Consider the following 19,909-nt stretch of genomic DNA (forward strand, 5'->3'; position numbering starts at 1 on the left):
TGTGCTTTGGAGAGAGCCGGGTTCAGCACCGCGAACAGCGGTCGCCTCAGATTGCCCCCCAACCCCCCTCCCCTTCACAACCTGGAGACCCTCCTCCTTTTCCTCCCGCTCCCCACCCCCGCCCCCTGCTGTCTGGAGCCGGGCAGTGGCCGCCCCTCCCCCAACCCCATCTCGCGCGGCGCCCGCCCGCTTGCATGCACTGCTGAGCAAAGGGGCGGCCGGTCCCCGAAGTCCGGGCTTCAGGACCTGGGCGGGTAGGGCAGGCTGAGAAGGTGGTCAAAGGCGCAAGGATCTCGGCACCAGGAAGCTGGGTTTCGGCAATGGCTTTGCTGTGTGGCCTTGGGCAAGTCACTCTCCGTCTCTGGGCTCCACTTTCTCCCCATTCCGAAAACGGGATTGCATTCCTAGCTGCCCGGGCATTCCTGAGGTCTCAATTACCCCCTTCTGCTCCCCCAAACCCCGAGGGCTTTTGTTCCAGTGCCAGCACGCATCTGAATAACAAAAGGCGCCCGTCTAGGGGGCGAATGAGCTTGGACTCCCCATTGCCAAGATTTCCCCCGCGCGCCCGAGACGGTGCGCCCTGCTGGGCGGGCCCGAGCCGAGGCGGCACTGAAAATGGCTCATCTGCTCTCTGCTTTCTCTGTTTCGCAGGAGCGGCGGCATGGAGGCTCTCACCACTCAGCTGGGGCCGGGGCGTGAGGGCAACTCCTCGCCCAACTCGAAGCAGGAGCTGCAGCCCTATTCGGGCTCCAGCGCTCTCAAACCCAACCAAGTGGGCGAGACGTCGCTGTATGGGGTGCCTATCGTGTCTCTGGTCATCGACGGCCAGGAGCGCCTGTGCCTGGCGCAGATCTCCAACACGCTTCTCAAGAACTACAGCTACAATGAGATCCACAACCGCCGTGTGGCCCTGGGCATCACGTGCGTGCAATGCACGCCCGTGCAACTGGAGATTCTTCGTCGGGCTGGGGCCATGCCCATCTCATCGCGCCGCTGCGGCATGATCACGAAGCGCGAGGCCGAACGCCTGTGCAAGTCCTTCCTTGGCGAGCACAAGCCACCCAAACTGCCCGAGAACTTTGCCTTCGATGTGGTGCATGAGTGCGCTTGGGGCTCGCGTGGCAGCTTTATCCCTGCGCGTTACAACAGCTCGCGTGCCAAGTGCATCAAGTGCGGCTACTGCAGCATGTACTTCTCGCCTAACAAGTTCATTTTCCACTCGCACCGCACACCCGATGCCAAGTATACTCAGCCGGATGCCGCCAACTTCAACTCGTGGCGCCGTCACCTTAAACTCAGTGACAAGTCGGCCACAGACGAACTGAGCCATGCTTGGGAGGACGTCAAGGCCATGTTCAATGGCGGCACTCGAAAGCGGACCTTCTCGTTGCAAGGCGGAGGCGGCAGTGGTGCTAATGGAGGGTCGGGTGGGCAGGGGAAAGGTGGCGCAGGCGGCGGCGGTGGGGGAGGCCCAGGGTGCGGTGCGGAGATGGCCCCAGGCCCGCCGCCCCACAAAAGCCTGCGTTGTGGCGAAGATGAGGCTGCCGGGCCTCCTGTGCCGCCTCCTCCCCACCCGCAGCGGGGACTTGGTCTGGCGGCTGGAGCCGGCGTTCCCGCAGGTCCTGGAGGGCCTGGTGGAGGCACTAGCGTGCGTAGCTACCCGGTGATCCCAGTGCCGAGCAAGGGCTTTGGCCTCTTGCAGAAGCTGCCCCCGCCGCTCTTCCCTCACCCCTACGGCTTCCCCACGGCCTTCGGCCTCTGCCCCAAAAAGGACGACCCGGTGCTAGGGGCCGGTGAACCCAAGGGCGGCCCAGGCACGGGGAGTGGCGGGGGCGCGGGCACAGGTGGAGGCGCAGGCGGTCCAGGAACCGGCCACCTGCCCCCGGGGGCTGGGCCTGGCCCAGGTGGAGGCGCCATGTTCTGGGGTCACCAACCCTCCGGGGCGGCCAAGGACGCTGCGGCCGTAGCTGCAGCGGCCGCAGCAGCCACTGTATACCCGACGTTTCCCATGTTCTGGCCGGCGGCAGGCAGCCTCCCGGTGCCGCCGTATCCAGCTGCGCAGAGCCAAGCTAAGGCGGTGGCGGCCGCTGTGGCGGCGGCGGCGGCAGCGGCAGCGGCGGCTGCGGGTGGTGGCGGCCCCGAGCCCCTGGACGGTGCGGAGCCGGCCAAGGAGGGCGGCCTGGGCCCAGAGGAGCGCTGCCCGAGCGCGCTGTCCCGCGGGCCACTAGACGAGGACGGAGCGGACGAGGCGCTGCCGCCGCCCCTGGCCCCGTTGCCCCCGCCTCCGCCGCCCGCACGCAAAGGCTCCTACGTGTCGGCCTTCCGGCCTGTGGTCAAGGACGCCGAGAGCATCGCCAAGCTCTACGGTAGCGCCCGCGACGCCTACGGCGCCGGGCCGCTCGGGGGCCGGGGCCAGGGCCGGGCTCGGGATCTGGCGGCGGCTATGTGAGCCCGGACTTTCTGAGCGAGGGCAGTTCCAGCTACCACTCCGCCTCGCCCGACGTGGACACTGCCGACGAGCCCGAGGTGGACGTGGAGTCCAACCGATTCCCCGACGACGAGGGCACACAGGACGAGACCGAGTCTGGCGCGGCTGGCGCGGCCGGGGTGCCCAGCACGGGAGGCGGCCCGGACGGCGACCAGCCCGCTGGGCCCCCGTCCACCACCTCCTCGGGCGCCGACGGCCCCACGGACTCTCCCGATGGCGGCAGCCCTCGCCCCCCGCGCCGCCCGGGGCTACCCCAAGCCAGCCGGTCCGTGTTTGGGGACCTGGCGGCCGACGACGTGGTGCGGAGACCTGAGAGGAGCCCGCCGAGCAGCGGCTATGAGCTGCGAGAGCCTTGCGGGCCGTTGGGGGGCCCCGTGCCGGCCAAGGTGAGCCCCGCGCCCACCCCACTGGTGGCGCCTCCTTGCTTGCCCCTCGGCACCGCGGGGATGTGGGGCCGGCCCTGGCCGGGTAGGGGACGGGAGTTCTGTTCCGAGCGGGCACTGGAGCAGCAGGCCTCGGCTGCTCTGAGTGGGCCCAGCTTTGGGAGCCCTTTAGAGCTGGGCGCGCTGGGACCCCCGGCTGAGGGTTTCGGAAGCTGGGGGCGAGGGACGGGCCTGAGAAACGCGTGTGCTGTGTTCTCGTGGATGGGAATGAGGAGGAGACAGGCAGAGAGCGCCCGTCACACAGACACAGAAGAGGACAGAAGGAGTCTGGAGGGAGAAAGCAAAGGAGAGAAAGGGACCCAAAGCCAGAGAGGAGCGCTGGTGAGGCCGTACCCGTAGCACGCCCGTCCGGTTGGGGACCAGAGCCCCGGAGGGAAAGGAGCGGGTTAGGAGAGGGCGGCCTCTCCCCCAAAGCCGGGCCATTGCAGACTCGGCCCCGGAAACTTCCTCCGCCCCGACTTGTAGTTGCCCGGGTCTCTTCCAATTCTCGCCTGGAAAACCTCCGAGTTCGCAGCGGGCAGCTGATGAGACGGGGTGCGGGGTGGGAGAGGGGCTCTCAGCGTGGTGGGGCCGCGGGTGCGGGCGGGAGGGGGTGCAGTTAAGCCGGAATTGTTGGCCATTTGGAAGTGGGTGCGTACGCTTGTACATTTACATTCGGTCCATTAAAACACGAATCGTTAGCCAGTTGCGAAAGGCGTCATTTATGCCTGGGACCCGGCGCGGGAGGGCGGGAAGACGCCGGGAAGGAGGCGGGCGAAGAGAGTGGGGGCGGCTTTGAATGGCCCTTGTCTTGGGAGCCGCTTTGTGTGTTGGATAATTTTCTCGAGGGCGCTAATAATTACCTTGAAGCTGCCACAGTGATGCAGCCCCCAAGGGTGCGAGGCTGTGCCATGTGCGTCACCGCCGCCCGGGGCGCTCCTGTCCCACCCGCTGGCCGACCTCCGCCGCCCCTTCAGCATTCCCTCTCGGCCGCTGCGCACGGCTCCGCGGCTTCCCAGCCGCCTCCGAGCGTCCCCCTAACCGCCTGTCGTTTCTCGGCCGACGCAGGTGTACGCGCCCGAGCGGGACGAGCACGTGAAGAGCGCGGCGGCGGCGCTGGGGCCCGCGGCCTCCTACCTCTGCACCCCCGAGGCCCACGGTAAAGCCCCCAGCCCCTCTGAGGAGGTCTCCGGCCAGTACAATGGGGGGACAGCGGGCAGAGAGCCGGGGCCAGGGGAGGTGTGTGAGGGAAGAGGAGAAGAGAAAGACAGAGGCAGAGAAAGCAAGAGAAAAGGAAAAGGGACAGACAATGAAAGAAAAAGAGAAGCTCAGCGAGAACTTCCCACAACTTCCATCGTTTGTTTACCCAATAACAACAAGCCTCCTTCCCCAGCACACAAGCACATGCTCACGCACACCTTGTACACTGGGGTAAAGCGTTTTTAAAGCCGTGCCTGGCACCCCCTGCTAGTGCTTTCACTTAAAAAGCAAGGCTTTTTGACTGCGCGGCATCCCCGTGTTCTGTTGGGACCGGTGAATGGAGAGGCGCTTGGCCGCGCGCTCGCGTGCACCTGCAGGCGCGATGGCAGCTGCGGCCCACGCGGCTGCGGGGTGGGGAGGGGGCTTGCGCTCGCGCGAGGGACCCAGTGGCTCTCAGGGACTAAGGGCTGAAGGAACCCGGACCAGGCCCCAGGCCCAGGAGCGTGTGTCCATCGCCGCCACCAGTCCGCGGTCACAGCCTGGGCCGCGTTCCCGGCGGGAGCCGCGCAGGCAGAGCCGGCGGCCACGAGCGCGCTCGCGGTGCCCCAGTATCTGAGCGCGATGTAGGTCGCTAGTCCCTGGTGGGCTCGGCTGTTCGCATTGCTCTTTTCTGAGGGGCTGGGGAGGGGGCGTGGAGCCGGAGAAGAGCAGACCGCGCGCGGGGGAGGGAATGCCCGGCCCAAGCCTGAGGGTGCGAGCCCAGGCGCACAGCGTGGAACAGCGGCGGCCGCGAAGCTTTTAATTAGGACTCGGGCGCCCGGACTGCGGCAGCTCTGGCCGTATCGGGGTCACGGTTTCTTTGCCTCTCCTTGAAACTCGGTTTATTGCCTTTAAGAGCCAGATAAGGAAGACAATCACTCGACCGCCGACGATTTGGAAACGAGGAAATCCTATCCAGACCAAAGGAGTATCTCGCAGCCAAGTCCTGCAAATACAGACCGAGGTGAGCCCTAGGAACCTCGAGCACCACCCCCCGGTCGGGAGCTGGTGTCCCTGACGCCCGGATCCCCACCGGGCTTGGCTGTGGGCACGGTTTTAGATCAAGCGTAAGCGGCTGTGGGTCCTCTTCTGCTGCCGGCAGATAAATCTTTCAACAGCCCGGGGGAAGGTGCAGGCCAAGTTTCCTGAGTTGCTTACTTCCTCGGGGGGGTTGGGGCCCTTCCGGGTAAGGGAAGAAGGCATTGTAGAAGGAAGTGAAACCGGGCAAAAGGCACCTCCTGCCCTCAGAGAGCTTGTCTACCCTGGGTCTCCTCCAATGGGCCACTCTCTGAAGTGATGGCCAGCCACGTCCCTAAAACGATGGCTTGCAAGGTGGGTAGTACTAGATGCCCGTCACTGTCTCCTCCGTGGCAGAGTGTTTGCAGTAGGTCCCTGACTTATACCAGTTCCCAGGAAGCTCACCCCTCCCCTCGCAAGGCCTCTCTCCCAGGACAGGACACCTCTTACCTGCCCTTGTATCCCAGGCGAAGATGGGCTCACCCTGGACGTGACGGCAACTCAGCTAGTGGAGAAAGATATCGAGAACCTGGCCAGAGGTGAGGTTAAGTCTCTGAAATGTGCTTGAGCTTTTCTTGTAGAGGGGCGTTATTCACGCAGGATTGTGTGAGAGAAGACAGGGTTCTCGGGGAACTGGTTTTCACTGAGCGGAAAGGTAATCCCCTGGGCACCTTGTCCTGGCACAGAGCTGTGGATGCCAGTAGGGGGTGACTAGAGGGAGCCAGACCCCCAGAGCTTCACTGGAAGTTTGGGTTCTAAAGCCGGGTCTGTCTGAATAGCCCAGTGAGAAAGAGAAGTGAGTCAAGATCCTGGGAGCCTGATGCATGTGGACAATCAGGCAGGACCATCTGGGTCTCCCAAACTCACTGGAACACATGGCTTCCCAGAATAACTAAGAATAGCAAGATTCTTAGGAAGCATTTACTTTAGGAATGTCTAAGAGGTTAACTTTTCCCTTTGAATTAAGGCATAACCACTCACCCCACCCTCAATGGGGTGAAGATGCAGCTTGTTTGGAGAACAGGATGGGGGGGTGTTGCTCAGCCTGCAAGGGGGGAGAGTGTGACTTCAGGCACAGGAGAAGGGAGCCTCTAGCCCCACTGTGCTCCTCTAGCTCCCATTTTTGTGTTTTGAGCACCTGCTGGGGAGGGGTTTCTCAGAGACCCTCCCCCCCCCCCCCCCATGGAGGACCCGGATAACAGTAGCTACAAAGTCGGCGGAGCTCTCTGCCACCTCTCGAGAGCTGGTTTCTGGGGGCAGTAGCAGGGCTTTCCACACCTTCCCGCATCCCTCTCCCCACACCCGTGCAGGATGAGCTTGGAAACCGGTGTGGGGAGAGAGAGGAACATTGGTGGCCTTTCACTCTGCATAGTTACAAATTTTCCAGGATATGCAATTACCTGCAAAATCATTGGTGCTTTATATGAGTGTTCTTAGCATGGACTTGGGGTCTGGGGATGTCCTGAAATTGTAAACAAAATGTTGTGAGTATATGTATTTTTCCAGGGCTTGGCTGAGGGGGGGTGGCGGTCAAGGCTTGGACCAGATTCTCCCTGCTCTGTATTCTTGAAGGGAGGGATTAGGTCTGATTTTTGAAGGGGTAAATCGAGCCCTCCTGGGCTAGTTTCCAAGGTTAGGGAGTTAAGAACAACTTAAAGCAGATGCCACTCTGCTTAGTGCCTTGAGCCAGGACCTAGAAGTGGAGAATGCATTCTACCATCCTGATCTGATTCTCATGGGCAATTTATCTCCTAGCCCCTTTTCCTCCCCCAAATCCTTCGGAAGCAAATGGGTAAACTGAGTGCTGCAGGCCTCTACCCACGGTTCCATCACCCCAACTATCTATCTCAGAACTATTGGCCAGGGCAGGGTCTGCAGCTTCTGGGCCCCTGAGCCCTGCACACCTCCCTCCTTCACGTCCCATTCTCGCCCCTTCACAGACGAACTGCAAAAACTGCTCCTGGAGCAAATGGAGCTCCGCAAGAAGCTGGAGCGAGAATTCAGAGTCTCAAAGGTACCCCCATCTTGACCCACCCCACCCCACCCCACCTCCGGGCCAGAACCTTCTTCCCCTGTGCCCGGCCAGGTTCTGGGCAAGCAGCTGCCTCGAGCCCCTGTGGGAGCCTCGGAGCCCCCTATTCCTGGGGTTTCCCCGCGAGGCCAAACACTATAGGGGTGGGGGTGGGGGTGGGGAGTAGGGAGATGGGGCCCAGGGAGGGGGCTGTGCTTAACAGCTCTCACTTAATCAATTTGCACAGATAATTTTCAGGATCAAATGAAGAGGGAATTGGCTTATCGAGAAGAAATGGTGCAACAGCTGCAAATTGTCAGAGGTAAGGCGGGAGTCAGGTGAGCGCGCGCGCGGCCGTAACTGCCTCTTGTCTGGCAGGAGCCGCAATGCTGGCTCAGTCATTTGGATTTAAATTGAAGGTAATTTAACAATTATTTTTTTTATTTAATATCCTTTGTAGACTCTGATTAGCCTCAGAATGGCAAGCGAGCCCAGCAAACGGCTTGCAGGCATCATTACATGGAGTGATTGAACTTCTTATCGCGGCAATTTCCATGGTTTCTAAATTAAAAATCGAGGCGTAAAATTACCTGGGAAGTAATGCCTAAGTTTGCTTTAATTTTGGTTAGATCCGTCTGCTTTTAAGCACTGTCCCAGGCCATTTTTTCCCTCCGCCAGTCTGCATTTGAGAACGTTGATGTCCCCACCCTCAGTCCCTCAACTCGTTGTTGCAAAGGGCTAAGAGCTGGGAATAAGGTGAGGCCACGGCTGTGACCCCGCCGCCTGCCAGGGTGGAGGCTCATTTCCTCACCGGCCCCTCCCCATGTCTTCCAGACACTCTGTGTAACGAACTCGACCAAGAGCGGAAGGCGCGCTATGCCATCCAGCAGAAGTTAAAAGGTGCGGAATCCTTGGAACAAAGATAGGAGGGTGCCAGATGCCGGCTGTGCTGGAGAATGAATGAATGAATGAATGAATGAGGGAGCGAATGGATGAATGAGTGAATGAATGGGCTAGAGAGAGAGAGAGAGGAAGACCATGTCTACATGAATTAGAAGCTGAGAGGAGGAAAATAGGATGTGCTTCCAACGGGGAAATGGTTTCACAACGGGTGGGATAGGAAGAAAGAGCCCCTTGGGCTCGGGGCTTTGGGAAACCTGCCCTCAGGTCCAAATCTGGCCTTAGGCAGATGTCCCTGAAATGGGGCTACTGGACCAGAGCCCTGGTTATTTGAATGGTCAAGACCTCTCTTCTACGCGCCCCCCACCCCCGCCCCATCTTCTTCCCCATCTTCTGATTCGCTCCCTTGAGAACCCCTGAGCCAGTAGAGGGTGGGTGAGATCCTGGCGGACAGAGGAGGGGCCGGGTGGGGGCCGCTCAGGGGGAAGCCAGGCAGGTGAGGCACCCAACGTGGCTCGCCTGGCTGTCTCTACAGAAGCCCACGATGCCCTGCACCACTTCTCCTGCAAGATGCTGACTCCCCGCCACTGCACAGGCAACTGCTCCTTCAAGCCCCCGCTGTTGCCCTAGGGGCCGGCCCGGCCGCGCCCACGCGCCCTCAAGCCATGCTGCTCTCTTCTTGTAAATACCCGCGGCCGAGGCGGCCGAGAGCGAGGAACAAGCCATTCGGACCGGACCGATGTAAATACAGCCTCCCGCCTGCCCTTCCTCCTCCCGGAAGCCTGGGCCTTGCCCGCGCACTCCTGGGCGCCCCAGCCCAGGGCCCCCGTCTCCGTTTCCAAGTGTAAATACCAGTTTTGCCCCATGGTTGAACTCCAGGGCATTGGACCTCATGGGGTTAACTGGACAGAAGGGGATAATAAAGGGAGAGGGGGGCCCCTCTTCTCCCCTGTACAGCCTTGGACCCCCAATTGTGATTACAATGTAGCAATTTCGCCGGCGCTGGCCCCGCGCTCCCTGCCCCGTCCACTTCTGAAACTTGTTCCTAATGACAAAGTGGCTACGTGCAATGGATGTAAATGTACTGTGAGTCTCTTGGTTCAGTATTGAGTTTACCTTAATTTATTTATGCAGTATGTTATTTTGCTTCCCTTTCCTGGACCTACTTCCTGTCCCGTTTTGCAGTCCCTTTTGGGTTTTGCTTTGTTTATTTTTTGTTGTGACCTCTTGATGTAACAGCACTTTAAAAAAAAGGGCGACGACTGACTCACGAGATGGAGACCACCTTGAGCCTGTTTGAGGAGACCACCTTGTATCCGTGACTTTTGTTTTGTTTTTAATAATAAAAAGAATCTGTCACTTCCTGAGGCAGTGGAAGTGGGGACTGGGGCGGGGGGCGGCGGTCAGGTGGTCGGAGACCAGCTAGGGGCTGTGCAACAGGTGGAGTGTGGGAAGAGCAGCGTCTGACCTCTCCGCGGGTCCTGAAGGCACACCCCACGGGCCACCCCCTTTCGGCGTTTCGGGCCCTCCTAGGGCCCTGCGCCCGGGTAAAGAGGACTGCGACGGCATGGCTCCTGGGGCATGGTCTCCGGCTCCTCTCTCGAGCGCTCTCGGGAGACAGAAGAGTTTATTCGTGTCATTTCTAGCCTGTCCCACCTAGGAGGTCACCTCCAGGGCTCTCGGAGACGGGGCGCTGCCCGGAATGCCGCTTGCCAGAAGGCGGGACACCGCAGACCTAGTCCTGGAGCTCTGGGGCGGGGCGGGGCGGGGTGGGGAGCGAGGTAGGCAGGGTGGGCCTGGGAGGGTGAGGCCTGGAAGGGGTGGGCGAGACTCGACGACGGGTACACTTTCCCCGAAGGGAAGGAGCCTTGACCGAATTTAATACACCGTACATTTTAGTCTGAGTGGGTTTGAGGGCGTGGAGGGTGAAGCCCAGCAGCCGCAGGTGTCCGGGTCGCCGCACTCGCCAGGTCCCGACAGGATGGGGGCGGCAGGGCGCACGGGCCGCGGTTACCGAGGCCTCACCTAACCCGGGACCTCGGTTTCCACAACGCACCTGCTGGTGGGGCTACAGGTAAAGAATGGGAACTGCAGCGCACCTTTTGTGGTGGGGGAACAGGACAGTGTAAGTGCAGTGGGAGAGCGCACAGTGTCGGGGACCGTGTGGCCCTGGCGTCCAGTTTCACCTCCTCGGCTGACTAGCAGGGTGCCCTGTTGTTCCTAGGCCTCGGTGCCGTCCTCTGTAGAATAATATGCAGGTCCCCCTCCCCGTGGAAGCGCTCTGGGAGGGACACAGAGTGCAGGGCAGCAGCGGTCCGCGGACCCCGGACCCCGCCCTCCCGACACACTCAGGCTCTCCCTGGGCATCGGTCTCCGGGAGGCGCCAGGCGCCCAGAGCGGAGACCCTGGAGGCGGGCGGGCGGCCCCACGCCGCCCGGAAAGCAGCTGGGGCTGGTAAGTTTGGTGGTGGGTCGTCTAGAGGGCTCGGAGCGTAGCTGGCGAGCAGGGGTGCGCGTTCGAAGCCACCAGGAAGGGGTGCAAATGGGGAGCCCATCTCGTGGTCAAGGTTGGTAGCCAGTCCCCAGGGCATCCTGTACTGGCGTCTGGAGTCCGCAAGTCCCAGGTTATTACTAGGGCTAGACAAGAGGGGACATGAAAGAGAATGATGGTGAGGGCGCCAGGTAAAGGTGAGGCGTCGCGAGGGAAGTGGCCCCGGGACGCACGCACGACTTCCTGCAGGGACCCTTCATGGAGTGGGAACAATTCCTATGAGTGGGATGGACCAGATTAGTCTGCATTGTACCAAAGGCGAAATTAGGGTCCAGAGAGGAAGTGACTCGCGTCCTCGGGGCGTGCGGGGTGCTGGGGTGCGGAGGGGGGCGGCGGTGAGCGGCGCTGGGTCCCGCCGGGCCGCGCCGGTGTTGGCGGGAGCGCGCGCCTTCCCCCTCGGCGCAGCCGCACCTTCGGGAGCCGCACTTTCGTTCTCCGTGAAATGGAAAAACTGACTATCCGGCCGGAAGTTCAGTGACTGCGGCCCACACAGAGGAACCTAACAAACACTCCTTTTCACCTTTCCTCTCCGAACCCCCCAAAGTGGAGGGGGGAAGGCGTGGGCAGCCGGGGCCTCGGCGGAAAGGGCGCCCCTTCCGGAGCGGAACCTGCGGACTGGAGGTGCAGGCGGGTCCGACCCAGAAACTCCGTCGCAAAAACCCTCCTGGGCTCCGCGTCCTTTCAGAAGTGGTTTGTTCCCCCCCAAAATGTTAATAACCAAACGATTGGTATGGATGTAATTATCAATAATTATACGAATTATTGCTGATTGCGGGGCTCGTAGCTACTTTAATTAGTTTACCAGATTCTAATTAAGTTAAATGAAACATTAATAGGGAAAATATGCTTAAAGAAAAAAAAAACAGAATTTTTTCATCTATTTCTCGCCACAATGTTGCCACCTTGCGACATATTTCAGGCGTTACATCCAGCGTCCGAAGGCCAAAAACTGAGGTGCCATGTCTTAGGGAGAAAAAGTGGGGCTTGGGGACTTGGGAGCGGGTTGGGGTGGCGCAGAATGTCCTCCCGGCTGTTCTTTCTGGATATTCGGTTCCGCACCCCGCCCCCCAGCTGTGCCCACAGGAGGTGTGGCCCTGGAGTCCGGGGTCAGGGGGAAAGAACCGGATGAACCATGCGCCTTTGCCTCTCACGCCCCTTCTCAGGGGAGGAACTTCGGTCCCCTGACAGGGAGGTGATGTGGGGCGGAGGGTCTCTGTCGTCGCCCGTCCCAGCGACTCCGGGATGAGAAACAGCGAACCGAAGCTAGAGGAGCCGGTGGATTCAACTTAAGGTTGCTTGATTTTCCACTCAAGAAGAAACCAATAGGAGAACTGGTTTCTAGGAGAAACTAGGAGAAACCAGTAGGTTGCTCCCTACCTCCATTTCCTCTGTAAATTGGGGTAACCTGTAGGCAAAAGACACCTGGAAGACCCCTGGGTCCCTGGGTCCAATCCCTGTGTTCCCATGACACTTGGTTCTTGAGACTAACGGGGGTGCGTACATTCCCCGGAGTTATCCTTGGCTGTGTGCCTTTCCCATAGGGCTGGAAGTACCCCTGCAACAAGGGCCACGTCTTGCTCTTCCGTGTGACCTCCAACACAGGTGCTCAAGAGTTATCGAGATGAATGGGGTCTAGCTCTGGGTTCATCTAGGTGCTGGAAATGTCTGAGGGAAAGAATCCCTAGGTGCTTCTGGACAGCAGCTACTTGGAAGCAATTAAGCTTATTTGCATAAGATTAATTAAGCACAGGTTTACTGCTCAGAAGATCCTTCATCAATAGGATTAGTTTGGGGGGGGGGCAGGTGTCAGGTAAGTGATTATCAACCTAGAATAGGAAAAACTTTCTTCCTCTTCCAAAAGCATCCCCAAGAGGGTGCTCCTTCACTCTGTTACATTTTGCCAAGTCACTGGGCACATACCAGTCCCAGCTACCTGGATCTAAAGTATAGCCTTCATCCTTTGCAAAAACGTACCTCCTGCCCTTTAATTCAGAACACCGATAAAGGCAGCACCGACTTGCATGCTGTTACCATTAGTTCTAAACACCCTTATAGCCCACTCTCCAACCCCCACCTGGCCGACCAAGGTGCTCAGTGTTTGGTTAAGTTCACAAACTCTGTAGCTAGATTTCCTGAGACTCATTCCCTTTCTGCCACTGACAAGTTGTGTGACATTGTGCAAGTTGTTGAATCTCTCTGTGCCTCAGCTTCCCCACCTATAACATGAGGGACAAAGGATACCTGCTTCATAGAACTGTGCATAGCCAGGAGAGTGAGCCAGCATTCTGGCTTTTCCAGGACTAGGAATTGCCTGGCTTTCCTAATTCCTGCTCCGAGACAGTAGTCATGCCAAGAATGATGAGTTTCTTTAGAAGGAGGGAGAGCCACACCAACATTGGTTGTTTCCTTATCTGGCATCCCAGAAAGAGACATTTAAAACCACTCGCCCAATTGTTCAAGTGGCCTCCAAAGAAGAACCACGGGCATCTTTGGAGGAAGAAAGGAAAACCAAAGATTGTCCTCTAACTCCATGCATTGGAGGCCACGATCGGAGGAGGCACAAGGGGAAGTCCCACAGACCCCTATTCTCAGCTGTTACCTCGAAAGGATCATTTCACCTCCACGGAAGAGAGCAGAAATGGATCCTGGATAGAACATTGCGAGGCAGCTGCAAGGACCCACCCGGAGCTACCCTCTGCTGCCCCTGGTAGGCACTGGAGCTCCACCTCTGACTGCCTGTCTGGACTGCCGTGGCCCGGAGACTGGGAACCCTGCGACCACTGGAGGCCCTCAGACTGGGCTCCCTGAGGCTGCAGGGACCACCAAGAAGACTATGCATGCTCAGGCACCATCAAAGATTAAGCACCAACACTTTTCTCCTAGAAAAAGAAATTGATATCTCAATAAAACGTTGGCAGAGTCATCACAGGAAACCTGAACTTTGTTGGACTTTTTTTCCTTCTTCTCACTTTACTAGTTGGGAGTGTGATTTTTGCAATTGAATGATCTGGGGGCGGGTCTCCCATCTTTTCAGGGTCTGTGTCTTTAAACATCTCAGACCTTGCCTCAGCCACTTACTAGTTACATAACCTTGCTTTTACCTCTCAGAGGTAAATAGTGACAAGGCACGGCTGTCAGAAATATTAAAGCCCCTGACACGTGTTATATGCCCAATAAGGAGGCATCGTCATCATCATCATCATCATTAAGGTTCAGGGGCAATAGCATAAGGAGTCAGTCTTGGTCCAAGTTCCTGTTTTTAGATTGCTTTATGTTTACCGTAGCACTAAAGTCCTGTTATGTTTTAGGACCTGTAATGGATCAACTTTATCAAGGCCATTTCCTTAGGTGTAAGAGACGGTAGAACTCAGGATAATGCAGAGGGAAGCAGAGGCAAGGTGCAAAAGAAAAGAATGGGGCCCAAAGGCCAGATGGAAAAGCACGCAAACAGACGAATCCGACTATCCATCATTCCTTTTCCCATCTTTTGTGACTAGTTCCCTTTGTGACAAACAAAAGAACCTGTAAGTGAAGTGTTTGCATCTGTAACGAGATGCTTACTATGCACCCACATAAACCTTTCAAAACCAAAATATGGAACGCTTCACGAATTTGCGTGTCATCCTTGCGCAGGGGCCATGCTAATCTTCTCTGTATCGTTCCAATTTTAGTATATGTGCTGCCGAAGCGAGCACGAATCTGTGGTCCTGTTGCAAAGTATATGAAGTCCAAAATTTAAAACCTTTTACAGTTATGGTGACTAAACTTGCACTTTTTTTCGACTTCAAAATATTTACTTTACAGTTTTCTGTATAACACCTACTGTAATTGTATTTTTTGCGATTATTTTCCTATTAAATCTAATTATCTTCCTAACCCTGTCGTATTATATATGCAAACGAAAGGACCATGGGAAATTGGCTCTCCTACGGCCCGACCTCTCCGCGGCCCACGGACGACGCTGGTAGTCACGCTAGGTCACGTGGAGCGTGCCGCTATGCATCTCTTCCTCGCCAGTCCAATTAGGCGCGGAGCAGTCGGTCTTGGGGCTCCTCCCCGAACGCGGAGGAGGGAACGCGGCGGAGGGAACGCCGCAGCCCAGAGGCCCAGAATCTAAGCGGTGCTTCTTGTTCGTGGCGCGAATGCACTTTTTAAGGCTAGGGGCTGTTGTGGTGCTGGTGAAATCCTCACAGAAGCGTGCTCCGAGACCCCGAAATGGTTGCAAGCTGCTGCTCGGGCTGTTTCATCCCTTGCACCGGGACCCGTGACCCTTGGGAGGGCTGGAGTCGTGGATCACGAACTGGAAGGGGCTGCGTAGGGGTGGCCGCCACCTTGGGATGGGCCAGGGCGCGCCGCCACTTTCCCTGGGGTTCTCAGGGCGAGCGCTATCAGCCCCCTATCCCCCAGGCTTTCCATAGTATGACTTGGAAGAGGGTGGGTGGCTGTCGGGGGAAGGTCACCATCCTTTGATCCAGCACTGGGTCAGGCACTTATGCCATTTCCCTTAATGGCAGTAGTGAAAGAAGTTGGGATTCCGATGCAAGTCTGGTTTCGGATTCTGATCTTTTCCCCTTTCACTGTGGATCTCATAAGATTTGAGACCAGGAATGCGATCTCCTTTTTACCTCTTAGGCAATACTCCCAAGGCCTTATCAGCCTGACTTTACTATCTGCCTTCACTGGTTCACCAAATGTCGAGCACCTGTGACGTCACCGCTGGGGCTACAGGGGTGAACAACTGGCTAGGGTTACTGTCGAAATGGAGCTTCCATTCCAGCAAGGGAGCCAGGAAAGAGCATTCTCAGTGCTGAGCCAGGTTAGAAAGAAAAAACATGAGGGACAGAGAGTGAGTGGGGAATGAAGGCCACTTTAGTGGATGGGCAGGGGACATTTAAGCTGTCATTTGATAGTAGGGAGACAGCGTGAGAGTTACAGGCAGAGAAGGACCTTGGAGCCACCTGAGTCAGTTTCACTCACCTGGGCCAGTCTTTAATGGGAGGCGACTGTGGAGGTATTTCATGCACTGTGAGAGCGGAGGGCCCCATTCAGCCACAGCCAGGGAGCTCCCGGCCAGGCTTCTGGGGACTTTGGAGACCCCTCCCCCACCTCTCTTTAGTGAAATGGAAATTGGGCTCAGGCGGCCCAACTTCTCATCTGACCTCTCTCTAAGCAGTAAGTGAACGCAAACCTCAGAATGCTAATATGGCCTTTATTGAGCGAAAAGAGCTAATTTGGGCAATGATGTTTCTCTCAGATTTACGAAAGGGAATTGCAAATAACGGAAAAGCGTATTAGCATTGATGGGAGATGATGCTAATCTTCAATTACATTTATTTGGAAGGAGAAGCTTTTCGACACAGTCGATGCACACACGTGTCATGGTGACAGGTACATCCTGTGGGTTCATAACTGCCTTATTGCAGAAACCAGCAGGAGATGGACCAGGATGTTCATTTCTGGGACACGATCGTGTTATTTTGAGCCAGAGGTGGGTTTTTTGTTTGCCTGTTTGTTTTTTTTTGTATTGAGCAATTGTGGTCCAGAGGAGAGAGCTGAGTTGTGGTTCCTGTCCCTCCCTATACCTGTCTGTGACCTTGGCCAACTGCCAGGCCCTCTCTGGTCTTCTTTGGTCTCCTGCAAAGTGGGGAACTTCTCTAGAGATTATCTTTAGCATCTCTTTCAGCTTTGAATTGCTGTGATTTTTGTAACTGGGTAACTGAAGAACTTTTTTTGAGACTGTAATTAGCAAGATGTAAAAAATTCAAAACAAAATTTTTTTGTTTTCTATTCTAGAAGGGTGGGGAATGCTGGTCATCCTTGGGGCATGAAAACCCCAGGAACAGTCCACAGGGGCTGTGGACCTAGGGTCTGGTCCTGCTGAACCATATGACACTCGCCCCTGAGCCCGGAAGGCCCACTGTGGAGGAAGCGGGTGGGAGGTGAGAGGGGAGGAAATGGGCTTTATGTGGCATGAAGCTGCAGCAGAGGAGACACATGGAGGGACTCAGTGAGGGTGAGCCAAGGGGACCATGACTTCCAGGGAAGCCTAAGCTCCCAAAGACCCCCGAGGGGACAGATGCTAAAGGAGTGTATAGGTGCCAGAGAGGACTGACAACGGTCGGCAGTTGCAGGGCTGCAGGGGAAGCGGGCTCCTGCCAGCTCTCAGAGCTGTTGGCTTCTCTCCACTCTGCACACCTGAGGCAGCCAGAGTCCCAACAGCCTTCCCTGAACTTCCTAAGCTGAAGAACCCCAAGAGATGAGAAGTGGTTCTCCTGATCCTGTCTGAAGTGGCACTTCCCACCGCTCTAGTGGGGGAGGACAGAGCCAGTTTTACTTTGATTTTGAACAGTGAAGAGCCATTTAGTTTCATAGTGAAAGTATGTCGGTGAAGACATGAGATCTTAGAATTCTCTAAAGTGATGGTACTTTCCCTGCAGCTAGAGAGCATTGAGAGTTTTCATATATCATTTCATTCGAAGTGAGAAGGGATGTGGAGAGAAGCAGCCTTGGCCTTCTCCGTACTGGGAACTCTGAGGGTGAAAGGCATTTGTGGCTTTCCTGGATTTCAGGGGAGGGGACATGCCGAGTTCACAGGCCTGACACAGAAGCTCCAACGGCCCAGACCCACACCCTAGGCTGCCAGAAGTCCCTCTGAGTAGCTCATTCTCTGATTTAAGCCTTGTCGTAACATTTTCAAGTGTACTCTCTCACCCAAACCACTTCAGTGTGAATGAGTTTTTCCAAAGTTTCCTCCTTTGCCTCCCAGGAAAGTGGGTTGGGAGGGAAGGTGGGGCAGGTAAAACAGGGTCTGTGAATCCACAGCTCAGAAGGTAGCCTGAGGGAAGAGGTGGGGTCTGCTGTGGCCAGCAGACCACTCAGAGGGAGTTTCTCCTAAACTGTGTCCTAGACTTCTTGCTTTTCTGGTTTGGCCCCCGCTGTGCTTAGATCAATTATACTAATCCATCCCAGATTCCCAACTGCAGTGGTGCCAATTAATCCTGCCCATTCTCCAGCTTGCGTTTGGAGGTGGTGCATAGTCCAGACCATGCCTTTCACTATTCCCCAGATCTCTTTGTGAGCATCTGGCTATTTCCCCACCTGTAGGATGAGGACTCTGCTGCCTGTTTAGCAAGGTTATTTGAAGATTAAATGCAGGATTGAATGTGAAAGGCCCTAGCACATTAGATGAACTGATTCATGTGAAATATTAGAATAGGCCCTGGGCGTGTGGGAAGTACATGGTAGGTATAAAAATACTCAATACATAACCACTTCCTTACTCTCCTTTTTCCTTTCCTAAATTTTGCAACTGTGGATGAAAGAAAACTTTTTGAAAAGTAAAAAAAAAGCTCCCCCTTCCTTTTTTAACCACAATGGGTACTATTTTTTAGCTACAATGAAAATTTCTTTTCTAGTACCTCATTTTCTTAGTGTTTTTATTTCTCCTTTTCTTAGCTACTACGAGGGCTGTTTTCACCCAGAAGTCTCTAATCCTTTGGGTTTGAGTTACAGAAGAGCCTGGTTAAAATGCAGTTATGTTGCCAGAAAGGGACACCACATAGACTCGCTGACTCCTGTTCACTCAGCTGCACATGAGTCCTTGCCCTTTAAGATGAACACAGGGTCTTCTGATGTTCTACTTCATTCCAGTGCCTCCAAGCAAAGCACAGGGGAGTTTGTGATTTTTATTTTACCTATGGGGAAGACCTAGGCCTGGGTGGTAAAGTGGCACAGCTAGTCAGTCACGCTGGAGTTTGCTCTCTGAGCTCTTTGTGTTCAGATGAAATGTGGAAGTACAGCTCCAGGAATCTGGGAAACTTTAAAACCTCTCTTTCTGTTGTCATAAAGCCTCCACTGATACCCAATGATTTCGAGCTGTTGACATACTGAGGGTTCAGCATGATTTAGTCAAGACTCTTTTCTCTGGCAATCCCAGCACAGCCTAAGAGCATGAGGTGTTTAGGTTTAGGTTGTGGAAGGCACGCTCTGAAAGAGTGTCCAAAAGAAGTGCCAAGTCCAAGACCAAGATCTGCCAGCATCTTGGTGGCTCTGTGAGTTTCTCTATGTGAGGTTGCAGGGCAGGAGAAGAGCGACACCTTGTCCAAATCCTTGCTGCCCCAGAGTCCAGACGTCACTCCCCGCCCCTCCCCAGGTCACGCTGACAGCAGCTGTGGTACAGGGCAAAACTGCAGTGTCTTTGAGCCGAGAAGAGCCATATTTATGGCCCAGCAATAAGCCTCAGTTTTCTCATCTCTAAAATGGAAATAATAATTCCCTATTTGCTTTATAGGGTCATGTAGCCCAATGAGAAATTCCAGTGTGAAGTGCTGTGTGGCAGAAGGTAGGACTGTCGGCTTGTTAGACACCCATTCTAGCCCCAGGCGGTTAAACACTTCCCTCACCTGGGGAGCCAGGCTTGTGTGCATCTAGAGCAGACCTACCAAATGCGAGCACCAAGACGAGCCATCACATTGTATTAATATTTTCACACCACTTAACTCTCATTAAAATGTACTTTGCTGAATTTAATATGTGATTTCAAATGACACAACATATTAAGTGCTTAATATACTAGAAATTATGAAACTATTATCATTGATGCCACATGAAATAATTAGACTGAATTAAACTTTAGCAGCCAAGTGAAGGAAAGACTTCAACTTACAGTGTCTTAAAGTAGCTTAAGCTACCACTGTAATCCCCAAAATAAACGTCCAGAAATTAGGATCTTTAAATAAAAACAGAAACTTAATCTCTACTTACTCCCAGCTCCTCTGGGCTTTGGCGGTGCTGAGGGTTGTTGCCTTGGGGAAGCGAGGGACTCTGGGACCCACCCCGGGCAGAGTGTCAGGGCCAGGGCTCCAGCGTCCTCTCCCCTGGGCCTGGTGGGAATGACTCAAGTGGCTTGAGGAAGGAGTAAGGCCTTCAGCGGAAGTGACCGACTGGTCTTCTTTGCCCCAAATTATTCTAATGACAAATTAAAAATAAAAGGAAACCCACCTTATTTAACAGTCATGGAGTGTTAATAAAAATGCATATAAAATACCAGGCATTTTATGCGCACATTCTCATTTAATCCTCATGCTACATCCATGTTATAGGCCACTGTTTTCAGATGAAGAAACTGAGGATCCGAAAGATTAAGTGAATCATCTAAGGCCTCACACTCAGAACCCACAGTGCCCACCCTGTATCACACGCAGCGTCCTCACTGGAGCACGTGCAGTGTGTGTTTCTATGTGCGCGTGCGCACACCACACTCTATTCTAATGATGATTCAGC

General features: G+C 55.7%; 1 protein-coding gene, 1 long non-coding RNA gene and 1 other non-coding gene across 3 annotated transcripts; 2 read left to right on the forward strand and 1 right to left on the reverse strand.

The window, feature by feature from the left end:
• The first annotated feature begins 308 nt into the window (after positions 1–308).
• On the forward strand, positions 309–9,436 carry SKOR1 (SKI family transcriptional corepressor 1). Its single transcript, XM_028507326.2, is given in 10 exon segments — positions 309–427; positions 652–2,396; positions 2,399–2,874; positions 3,979–4,069; positions 5,006–5,113; positions 5,634–5,705; positions 7,107–7,179; positions 7,423–7,499; positions 8,012–8,077; positions 8,613–9,436. Coding segments are annotated over 10 exon segments (2,910 nt in total). The 5' UTR covers positions 309–320; the 3' UTR covers positions 8,708–9,436.
• Positions 9,437–14,215: 4,779 nt separating this feature from the next.
• Positions 14,216–14,322, reverse strand: LOC114493535. Its single transcript, XR_003684172.1, has one exon. It is a non-coding gene; the product is annotated as a U6 spliceosomal RNA (small nuclear RNA).
• Positions 14,323–14,750: 428 nt separating this feature from the next.
• Positions 14,751–19,151, forward strand: LOC118496791. The gene is made up of 2 exons (XR_004899343.1): positions 14,751–15,799; positions 18,083–19,151. It is a non-coding gene; the product is annotated as an uncharacterized LOC118496791 (long non-coding RNA).
• Positions 19,152–19,909: the final 758 nt, after the last annotated feature.

The sequence above is a fragment of the Phyllostomus discolor genome, chromosome 1, assembly GCF_004126475.2.
Source record: "Phyllostomus discolor isolate MPI-MPIP mPhyDis1 chromosome 1, mPhyDis1.pri.v3, whole genome shotgun sequence".
In the NCBI taxonomy this organism is placed as follows: domain Eukaryota; kingdom Metazoa; phylum Chordata; class Mammalia; order Chiroptera; family Phyllostomidae; genus Phyllostomus; species Phyllostomus discolor.